Source organism: Cataglyphis hispanica, chromosome 10, assembly GCF_021464435.1.
Source record: "Cataglyphis hispanica isolate Lineage 1 chromosome 10, ULB_Chis1_1.0, whole genome shotgun sequence".
NCBI classification, from domain to species: Eukaryota; Metazoa; Arthropoda; class Insecta; order Hymenoptera; family Formicidae; genus Cataglyphis; species Cataglyphis hispanica.
The window spans coordinates 7706846-7718704 of NC_065963.1; the positions used below are offsets into that span (position 1 = coordinate 7706846).

General features: G+C 31.5%; 1 protein-coding gene across 1 annotated transcript in view; it reads right to left on the minus strand.

Annotated features, from left to right (window-relative positions):
• LOC126852400 (pleckstrin homology domain-containing family G member 5-like) overlaps positions 1 to 11523 on the minus strand; it is a 113534-nt gene extending 102011 nt beyond the window's left edge. The window contains exons 1-3 of the mRNA XM_050597185.1: positions 11241 to 11523; positions 9503 to 9664; positions 5018 to 5097 (exon numbers count right to left, since the gene is read on the minus strand). Coding sequence (XP_050453142.1) covers positions 5018 to 5097; positions 9503 to 9638 — 216 coding nt within the window. The 5' untranslated portion in view covers positions 9639 to 9664; positions 11241 to 11523. The remainder of the gene's footprint in view (positions 1 to 5017; positions 5098 to 9502; positions 9665 to 11240) is intronic.
• Positions 11524 to 11859: the final 336 nt, after the last annotated feature.

Sequence of the window (11859 nt, forward strand, 5' to 3'; positions counted from 1 at the left end):
TTAAGTTTTTTTTTTTGTCTCCCGAATACAAATTTAACATCAAATGTAATTCGTCTCACAAAAATCTTTATTTAGGAACTTTCATTATAAATAATAGCTCTTTGGCTATATAATAATATAATAAAACAATTTTGAAAATTTAACAAACTTTATGTTAAGACAAAAGTAAGTATATTAAATAATTCCCAAGACAAAAATTTGACGAAAAGTAACAAAAGTTCAAGGGAAAAAAAAAAAAAAAAATCAACGTATGCATTAGACATTAGACGAAAAGAATGTTGCTGTTTTACGCAGATCTGACAAAATTTGACATTTAAATATAAAAAAAAAAATGTGTCTTCTTATAAGTGTCAATTAAACGCTGGAACTCTTTATCTATCAAATTTTCTTTGGAATCTTGAATCTAATATGTAGAGCAAACGTACATTAGAATTTTTTTTATTTCCCTCACACAGAAATAAGGAGTAATTAGGGTGTAAATGCTGTCGATTCAATTCAATTCCTTCGTCGACATTCCGCAAGCAGCAGGTCTCGCGAATGGAGAATCCCTCTCCGATTATCGATTCCTCGTCCCTCGCTTTTGCGCGCCTATTAAATCTCGGAGGCCTCGCAGCCATCGCGTGGAAGTTATGCGGCTCGTGAGAACGGTTAACGCTCTATCGCGTTCGTTTCATTCCGTAGGAAGGGTATTTAGGATGCGCTGAGCGCTCGCGTGCCGCGACGCGGTGAATCACGGTACGGGTTGTCCGACGAATCCATAACGAACGCTCGGGCTACGCTTGAGTTTCGTCGCACTTCGATTCGCGCACTACGGCGATGATGATGGAACCTGGGGCGTGTGATATATCTCCACCACGGTCACCACTTCAACCCCTCGCCTTGGTAACGCGACCGACCGCGGATCTCTTGTCCTTGCGTGCGCAAACTGTCTGCTCGGGAATTAATTCGTCGGTTCGGTATCCGACAACATGGAAGATTATTAATATTTCTTGTGTAATAGACAACAAAGCAATGAACTTTTTTCTTACAAAAGCAATTGAGAGTAATCGGATGCTTCCTTAAAAAGCTCTCGAGATGTATAAAACTTTGAACGTAAAATAAAGAAAGCTGGAGAAATCCAATTTTAGTTTTTATCTACATTGAAGATATTAAAAGTCTGCATTATCTATCTCATTTCCTAACACACTGTTAATGCACTCATTATTGCCAGATGTAATTTGCAATATTATCAGTGAACAAATATTTTGCTCGTCGTTCAAATTTTAATTTGCAAAGAAAGAGGAAAAACGAGCTTGTCTTTATTACGCGATCGAAAGAAACACTTTTTGCGGATTGATTCAATTATCATAAATTCTACAAGTGTCGGCGCGATTCATTCAAGTTGATTCAAGTAAATGGGCATGTAAATACGAGTGTTTTTTTTTTCATTTACGTCATTTTATTTATCGATTGCTTCCTGTAATCGTATTCTCAATACTCTTACTTCCCCGTCTCGTTACTATCCGCCAATTTTCTCATGACTGTTGAATTATTCAATTAAAAATCGTTCTATTCTAATTTCAACGATATTCTCGATTGTCTCAACACACAATGACACGAATAGTTGTGAGTGTACCGCACTAATTGCTGCTTCCCTCTAGATATTCATAGCAATTTGAGTGGACGTTTTAACGAGTAACTCGCATCGCGTTGTTTTATAGTTTAAAGCCTATATGTCATTCGGAGATTTACAAAAGCGGTATCGCATGAACTGCATTGTATAACGAAAAAAAAAAAAAACTACAAGTTGATCGATCAAAGAGCCAACAAAAAGAAATAATTAAATTCAAATTTCAAATTCATGACCCTTTTGTCTCAAGGTTTAAATTCGGATCATGTCTTGTTTGTAGCAAAGAAATTAAGATTATACCGTTCCTTTACAAAGTACTTGGACATTTACTATATGAAAAAAAAAAAAATCTCGATATATTATATATATAGTTGAATTGTTCATTATGAAAATGATTTCCATTCTGCCGATTTCATGATTGTGCGTCGTAAGAGACAGCTATAAAATATTTTTTAAAGTGGGATATGTTATTACGTATGAGAAAAAAATTTGTGCATTCTTCCAATAAATATTTTATTGCTAAATCATAAAATGTTTTGCATCGTTTTCTTTTTATATTTCATATTTAATTACCACGTCTTTTCCATTTTTTTTATGTATATGTATACGATGAGATTTTTTTCTATATTCACTAGTCAAAACACATCTGAGATTTCAGTAACATTGTATTTTATATTTTGCTCATATGCTTCGGTAAAAAAAGCAATAAAAATATTCGGCCTCTATTAAAAAAAGGGAAAGAAACACTACTCTATTCTAGAGCCTTTCTTATGTGATTTACACATGTTACATGATAAACGCGCTTCCTCGATGCCTACGTAATGCAATAAACGGCGGGTGGCTCGAAGGGGGTCGCCCTGTGGACATTAGAGTTATATTTCACTCGTTGATGTACCCGGCTCGCACAATTCGCCCTACTATACATAACCGCTCATCGTATATAACTTACACTTCACCTATGTATATATATATATCTTTACTGCAGCTATATTCAAAACCGACATTTATAGCGTCACGACGAGCTGTGAATTTTCTCTCGCTAAAGCTTCACAATTCGTAATCGTTCAAAATTTTCTGTCATGAAAAAAATAAACCATCTATGTCTATGTAAATGCGCCACTTGTGAGTTCCTCGTTCAAATCCTATCTATATGCAAAAATTCAGACTTCGCTAAATAACGATTCATAAAAATTAAGCCACATCTGAAGATGAACATTCATAGAAAAATTTTCAATGAAAGTTTCTGAACTATATATATATAAATTCATTTTCTCTGTAATTATGTAACGATTTTTGCTGAACAATTTTTATAAATAATTATCAACCGTCGCTTTTATAATTTTTTAAATGTAAATGTCGTGCGTGAGCTTCTAAGAAATTAAAATTAAATTTATTGAAAATCAATTATAAATAAAATTTTCCATGCTCAATTGACTTGTAACATTTCGTGGTATAGGAACGTAGATATTACTACACATGTAAATGTACTCTACTGTCAGCTACCGAGAAATCCTGTACTACAATGGTGAGCTTAATTTCCGCAACCAGGAGATCTAGCTTGATTGCCAGACATTCGAGAGCAAGCGACATAATGGCGATATCGTAAGACAAATGGCCATTTATTCAAAGTTGATAGATAAGCCATCTGTAATTCAAGGCTAAGCAATATCGTGTGAGAAATCGCGATGCAATTAATCATCGAGCATTTTTTGCCGATAATAAATTGGCCAAACGCAGGAGTACTCGTGACAGTCGAAAGAGAACTTTCGAGGTTCGCGGCAATAATTTCTTAACAAATTTATATATTTGTATCGTGCATGAGTGCACGTTTTAGTATTTACTCGTCTTTCGAAGCGAAAACGCGAGAGAAAGTCTCTTATCGAGTTTTCGAAGTGCGACGAAGAAGCTCGCGGATCGATGAAGCCTCTCCGCCTATGTCATCATCAGACAAGACGGAATCAATACAAATGTAAACCATATAACTTTGGATAATATATCATCACCCTCGATACCTTTTCGCGTATCTTTCGCGCACCCTCGTTTGTAACCCAGTTATTAAATTCTTAAGTCGTCTTTATCGAACTATCTTACTTGACTTCACGATGATTAATTGTGAGAGCTGTTCGTTTTTACGAGATGCGATTAAATAAGTTAATTACTGTTACATAAAAACTTTTCAATATAAATATATAAAAATATTCATGCTTTATTTTTTATTATATTTTTAACTAAGAATAACTACATCATTTATTTATTTTACACACATGTGCGATGCAAACTATCTATCAAACAATTTTCCTGCTAAACAATATTGGTCGAGTTAGAATCGCGTTAATCTATGCACATCCCGTAAGTTGGCATTTCAGACACATACATAGTTTGAGGATAAACTAACATGGCATAATAATGTAGGAATGTCATTATTTTCTGTCACGATTTCTTCCACCAGTGCACACGGCTTGGTATCTTATTATGCGCGACACGTTCCATTGTATCGCGTGCACACTCGTCTCCGCCTAAATTAATTGCGCGTCTATGTTTTCCAAAATTTACATAGTTGTAAGTACACATCCAACAAGAATAGCTAACTTAAGTTTAAGCCAAGGATAAAGAATTAGATCGCATTAGAAACTCGAGCATGCTAAAGCTCCGTAAAAGTGTCACAGCCATGCTATAATCCTGCTGCGAAGCGAATTAACTCTTTCGTTATTACGTACGAGCGAACTTAGGCAGAGACGTAGCGAAAGGGTTAAAATCTCTCAATTAAGAAAACCCGGCAGTACTTTCTTATAGTGTTTAACAATGTGAAAGTCTATTATGATTGAAAAAAAAAAACGTGAATCTCGCGATCAAAATAAATGCAATCTTTTTTCTTTACATTTACATGCTAAACTCATAAAGAAATTATAATTTCAACTTTATCCACGATATATTTCTTCGACTTTCTAATATATTACGACTTACTAAAATTTTTATCACGCATTTCAAACTAAGGAATTAAGGCAATAATAAAGAAATTAATATATAATAAAAAAAAAAGTATGTAAAGAGAAATATAAAAAAAATAATCCTCAAAATTATACTTGAATTTCGCGTTTCCTTCGATAAGATCCTCCGAGAGATAATACGGGCCAAAAGCAAAACTTTATGTGTACACTCTAAGCGAAATAACACATTTCAATTTCTGAAAGTCTAACAAGTCTAACAAAGAGAATATCTAATACCAAAAAGTTTTGTTTAGATTTTTTTGACTGCTTGTATTGCTTTATTTCATAAGAAATTTTTATAATAAAATCTATATAATTTTTTAATAAACTTGGAAACAGCGATAAGATTGATGTAAATATTCGAAATTGTTAAGGGTTGATATTATGCAACAGAAATTTTTTAAATTTGTTATTTACTCACTTTTTTATAACGAGCTCTGCTGCCTCCTCTTTTCATTGCTGTAAAATGTCTCCTATCTGCAGCCTGCTCAAGCTCATCGTCTGTAACATAAAAAAAGAAAGATAGAGAAAATTTAAATTACATGTTACATGTAAATTTAAAGTCATAATTTTCAATAGGATTATTTTATAAAATGCAACATCACATAAAATATGAATTGTTTCAAATATATAATAAGTTTCAATATAATAATAAAATAAAAATTTTTGCTATTGTTATTATTATTATTGACGAATAATTGTTGTAAACGCAGGAAGTTAATTACTAGTGCTATCTAATTCAAGGTTGCCTGCCACAAAACGGCTGACGCATAATTCAGTAGTACAGCAGTATGATTAAGCAGACATATCACGCAGTCCTTTGCACAAATCGTAGGACTTTGAGAATAAATACTTGGTATACAGTACTTGGTATAAGTAGGAGATATGTCCGTTTATTTTTAAGACAAGTTTACAGACTCGCGGGGCGAAATGAAATCGATCGCGTCGGTCGATGGGCATGCGAGGTAACCATTCGAGCCCTTCCTTCGGCATCGCAAACCTTCGTCCCGATCGTGAGACGATAATTTCTAAATTAAGCTCTGCCGCTCGCGGCGCACGCCTATCCGTTTCGGCAACGTCATGTTATTAATACTATATTCTGTTCATCTATGCTAACGATATGTCGCGGCTCAGATCATAAACTATATTTGCGTGAATAAAAAGTTTTATATTTAACCGCCGATAAGCGTTCCTCTCAACTAATATACATAATATAATATACATAAAGTTTGCTATATCTCCACGCATGTGTATTACTCGTAAAATAATTTACACTCATGACTACCTGTGTATGAATTTATACAAAGCTTATTGTTATTTGTCGTAGTTTAAAAATAAATTTGTAAATCTCAATTAATGTGTAAAATTATTTATAACTCATAAAATATCATGTTACCCCAAAAAAGATAATAATTCACAAAGTATACATACAATAACAGCGCAATACATTGGATAATACATAGAATGTCAGTGAGGGTGTTCGCAACTTTCAGCGAATGCATGTATAAAAATGCAATGGCGTTAAAAAAACGTTCGTACAGAGAAACGCTTTCTCGACAAATGGATCGTGCCAAGAGAATTCGTGATCGAGGGAATTAATACATATTGATTAGAAAGCTCAAAAATTTAACGACATGTTTCTTTTCTCGTAAAAGCGTATCATAAAAAATATGTGAAATATTACGTATTGTATACGTATCATCAGCACGACAGAAGCGAATTATTTATATCAGAATTAATTAGAGATACTTTTGACAATTTAACTTGATTAATATTGCAAAATTTCCATTTTACGCAGAAAAGCGTAATAAAGACGAATTCATCAGTTTTAAAAAGATAATTACAAAGGAGGCTTAATGAAAACTTTTAAGAATTAAAAACAAGAGTTCTTTGCGCTTTGATGCGTAGTCGCACAATGATTTATACTCTGATAATGAGAGCTGCAAAATATTTCATATAATTAGTTTTTAGAATTCAAAAAGGATTCATTCTAAGATACAAATTAGAAGTCCACGACATTATATAAATTAATACTTTTTGAATTTCAGATAATTTTAATAAAATTCACCGCGTTATAAAAATGTCATATTCTTGAAAGAAGCAAGATATCCGTATTTAAAAGTATAACAAGTTACAAGTGCATAAAATTAATAAAATTTTGTTACAAAACATTGATTTCTAAACACTTGCATAATCATGATGCATAATTGGAAAAAGACATACAAGAAAGAAAAAACATTGTAATACTCACTAATGTAGAAAAAAAATACATTGAAATCTTCTAGATCAATTTTAGGTTTACAAATTAATTAAATTTTACTGCAAAGCAGTTTTGCACCACACATTCTATTAAACAACTAATTATTCAATTTCTTATTCAATTTCTTAAATTTATATAGTATGTCTATTTATAATTGATATATATATATATATATATATATATATATATATATATATATAGATTAAAATTTAAGTTTTGTAAAAATTCAAATATAATAATTGGCAGGTTTTACTACTAATGTTTGTTATAATATTTAAATAATATTCGTTAATTTAATCTTTCGTAAAAATTCATTATTAATTTTGATATATTTGAAAATTTTTTTGCATGCTAATCTATTGTCTTGATTATACCTGACCACGTCATGTCACTTATCTTATTCAATTGAGTCTCGAAAAACGAAAAAGTTCTCTTGGCGTTTTTATCAAGCGAAACTTGACTTCGATGTTAAAGATCACAGTCTCATAAATAAAGTGTCATTTATTTCGGTCAACCTTATCTCAAGTATCAATATAAACTATTTAACATTTAATGTGTGTATTCTTACGTTCTCTTTATGTGAATATTTAATACGGTTCTCCAGCACACGATTTCGATCTTCAGAAGTTGAAAATGTTCGGCGACCTTGTGTATGAGAAAACTTTTAATATTGATAAATATTTAACCGAAACAATCACCAGATTCTGCTTTTTGAGATAAGTAATCGATAGCGCATTATAATGACATTATTACATCCCTTGACATACTTAATCAAATTTAATATTTCTAATGACAACTAATTGTCTTGGCGCGCAATAAACTGTTGCTTTAATTATTTTCAAAGAAGATAAAATAATAGAAAAGTGATCATATTGGAAAATGTCACATTGAAAATCAAAGAATTGCGCAACAAACTAATCAAAGATTTCTTTTCTTTAAAAACAAATATAAAAGTTTAAATACATATAAAAGTACATGCATAAATTACTAAAGTATGTATGTTATTATAAATACATACTATATTTGTTGTTCGATTAGAAATAATAAATTTTTTAAAAGGGTGTGCGTGTACGTTAACAAGTTAACAAGTGTTAACAAGTTTTTATTAAAAACACTCAATGTGTTTAGCGGATTAAGAGGTAAAAATATTTAGGTACGTGTGCCTCAATGCCAACGTACGGCGTTACATTTAGGTAACTTTTACTTTATACATATTTATACAATATATGATACTTATATTATAATACATTTTTAATGATTGGTATTTTAATATTATATTATGAACTATATTATGAGAAAAAAATACGAGCACGTGCCAGGACACGCGTCCTGCACTGAAGCCACCTCAGGACAGATGTGATATCACAAATCGTGCCTAAAGTTACATCTACCCATATAATCCGAGGGATTACATATAACGACCAATCGACATGTGTGTTAAATAATCAATTTTCCAGTCGTCCTCAAATCGTTTGCATACGTCGGGATATCATTGCCTTACGAAGGGCGCTTTTCTTCTTTGTTTCCCTTTCTTATTCTTTTTTATTCTGCTAGAAACATTGAAGCACCGAAAGTAGACGATATGTGTCGATAGCATCTCCTTTTTTTATAATCTGCAATATTGTAATCATGCGCGACCCTGGCTACACGATAACAGATTTTATTATGGAGTACATTTGGAAAAGACCTTAATACAGTTTATATGAAACGAAATTATATTCGTCGCAAGCATGCTCGAGACGTCTGCACACACACGTATATTGTATATGCGTACTGTGTGTCAAATACATTGATAATTTTATCTGATAAAGTACACTGTTTGAAAATTTAGGAAACAGAATCGTAATGTTCTATAGAAAATTATTTCCTACCAATTATTTAACCTATATAATATTGATTTAATTTTCACTCTGTGCTGTCGATTGTTAATCTGAAGAAAACTTATATAATTATATATATATATATATATATATGTATGTATATATCTCGCTATAATTCAGAATAATTATAATTTCAAATATTTATTTATATATAATTTTAAAATACAACAAAAATAGAACGAAAAAGAGTATTCTCTTTTCAAATATTATCTAAATTATTAAATTTTCTTCACGACATGACAGCGCGTAAAAGTGCATTGTTTTATATTCTAACCAACTATTTCTTTCCCTTTTTTGCTTAACATCATTGAAGATAATATATTTTTCACTGTGATAATCGAGGATTCTCTCCACGCGCGCTCATAAAATTTAACACATTATCGTCGGCTTTGTTATTTTTCTCACTTAGCGAAAAGGAATCACCTAATTCACCATCGAATCTTGTTGGAAGAATGCTGCAAAATTTTTAACTTATACAACTGATTGTATCGGTGAATGATTTATGTCTCAGCGCTCATGGTACGAATATGAAAAACACAGATTTTTTTTTTAAATGCTAGCACAATGATAAAATAAGGCATGTAACATTAAATTTAAGTGTACAAGTTCTTTTAAATGTGAGTTTCTATTAAAATAACGCACGTGTTTGATATAAACGAGAAATCCAAGTCAAATAACTTCGTTTCATGTTAGGTTTATCAAAGAAGTGTAAAAAAAAAAAAATATTTAAGCGCAAATTAAAACGGTAAATGATAAGTCAACATACCTTGCTGAAGGAGTAGCTTGTCCAAGCGAAGCAGGACTTCGTTTTTATTTTCCTGAAAAGTCTCGGGTAGATCCATACACACATCCGCCACAACGATCCAATCCGCATACCACTGTTCGCCTTTCTTCGTCGGCATGATACTCGCCAATTACGTATGGAAACCTTAAACAAATTCAATATTAGTCAAGACAAATTATATAAAACGAAAGCACTTTCTGACTCAAACGTACTCAGTAAATTAATTATAGTAAACACGAGTTACTTCATTCTCTGAAATGATTTTATGATAGAGAGATTTTTCTTCATAAGAAAAAACTTGTTATTTCGTCTAATTGTCGTTTATTTAAGTTATTAATTTTAAATACGCATAGAAGAAATTAAATTAAATATCAATCTATTTATTACGCGATAAAATAAAGCGATTTAAATTCATTATCTTTTTAATGTAATAATAAATTGTAAAAGAATAAATTCAGATATTCCGCAGGCATATATTTAATAATAAATATAATTTTTATATGATAAAACTACTACACACACAACAATATCAAATACAACCTTCATATTAGGCGACTAAAACTCGGAGTAAGTCAGAACTTAATGTACAATTTTTAAATTTAAAATGTCAATACTAATCTATATTATCGGACAATTTCGAAGCACGAAATATTTTATCATACTAGCACTTTGTACAGTTCCATAAATATTGTACAATCCAGGGAATGTCTCGCGATTCTTATTGTTAGTGTCGCAATTACTTTTCCTTAAAAACATTTCAAAAGTCACGGAAGGTAAAGAGTAGACTCGCATCAGTCTACTTATCAGTCTTTATCGATGTGACAGTGTCGCACGTTTGCCGGCGACACGTGAATTGCCATCATGACATATACGTCTCTCGTATAGACCAGAAACAGCTTGCGCTGTCATTCTCGAACAACCTCGAATTAACTGCCATTTGTATCGTTCGCAAAGAGCGAACGCGAGTTCTGAAAATTTAATGGTGCTCATTTTTTAATTAAAATGCCTGAATATTGATCCTTTTTCAACGGTTTAATTATCATCCGCGTCAGTTAACCATATGCTATATGAATCCAAAATTATTTTTTCGCGTAAAAAAAATTAGGGATTAGAGGCTATTAAATCTCGCCAAATATTTCTGCGTTTTTAGATAAGCAATGACCAACGCCCGTCGATGCTATCGCTTCGCGTGCAGAAATTGACCTATATTTAAAGTAAAATTATCTACAACGTGCGCGAAATAAAATATCTCATATATATATATATATATATATATATATATATATATATATAATTAGAATAATCATTAAATACTTTGCATTTCATAATTTTTACAGACTTTTCCAATTTTTGGCATTCAAATCACAGATGCTACTTTTCTTGCAACATAATAAATATAAAAAAAAAATTATTTTACATAAAATATTTTAATACAATTTATATAAAAATATTTTGTCATAATTTTCAATATCCTTAATTTAATAGTAATATGCTATTGTGTAGAAGAGATAAGGATTATGTAACATATGTCTTACGATTAGAAACTTTTTTCTACGATAAATTTTATACAAATTCGAAGAGAGATTGGTTTTTGTAATTAGAAGCAATTTCAGTAGAAAAATCGAAATCTTTTCCCATCATTGATACATGAAGAGCTAGTTAAATTAAAAATCATAACCTCAAAAAGGGATGGAAATCAATAGTATAATTTTATACTTACAAATAAATGTACGTTTGATATAAAAGTTTCTTGTAAGATAATTTTCGTGGGACAGTGGTGAAGAAGCATCGATGCTGAATACGCGAGAGAAACGAGTACACTGACCAGTGGCCTCTACCTTGACTGCGAATTTTCAGCCGCCCGAGGGCACAGGGCCTCGAACCGACGGCCCCTATATTTATTACATAATCATGCTGGTGAACGAACGAGACGTCTGCTATATAACCCAGAAAACGGGCCGCGCCGAAATTACGGGGTCTTTGCTTGACACGCGTAAGACCGGAAAAAAACGAGAACGCGCCACGACGAAACAAGAGAAGTCTTCGAGTTTTCAAAGTTGACAGTTTTTCAATATTAGGGAGAAGTAAATTTGAAATTATACCATAGACTCTATAATAGAATAGAGAATAATGTTTACACATATGTTCTGACTTTTTAAAACTATATACGATATAACATTTTTGCTTCTTAAGCTTTTTTTAATATAAAGTTTTGATATAAAAAGAAATACGTGGAGAGAATGAAAAATATTTGTAAATAATTTATCTTTAATCTTCATTTTCTCTCGAGATAAAATCGACATTTTTCTATTTCATCGATGCTATAAAATAATTTTCTA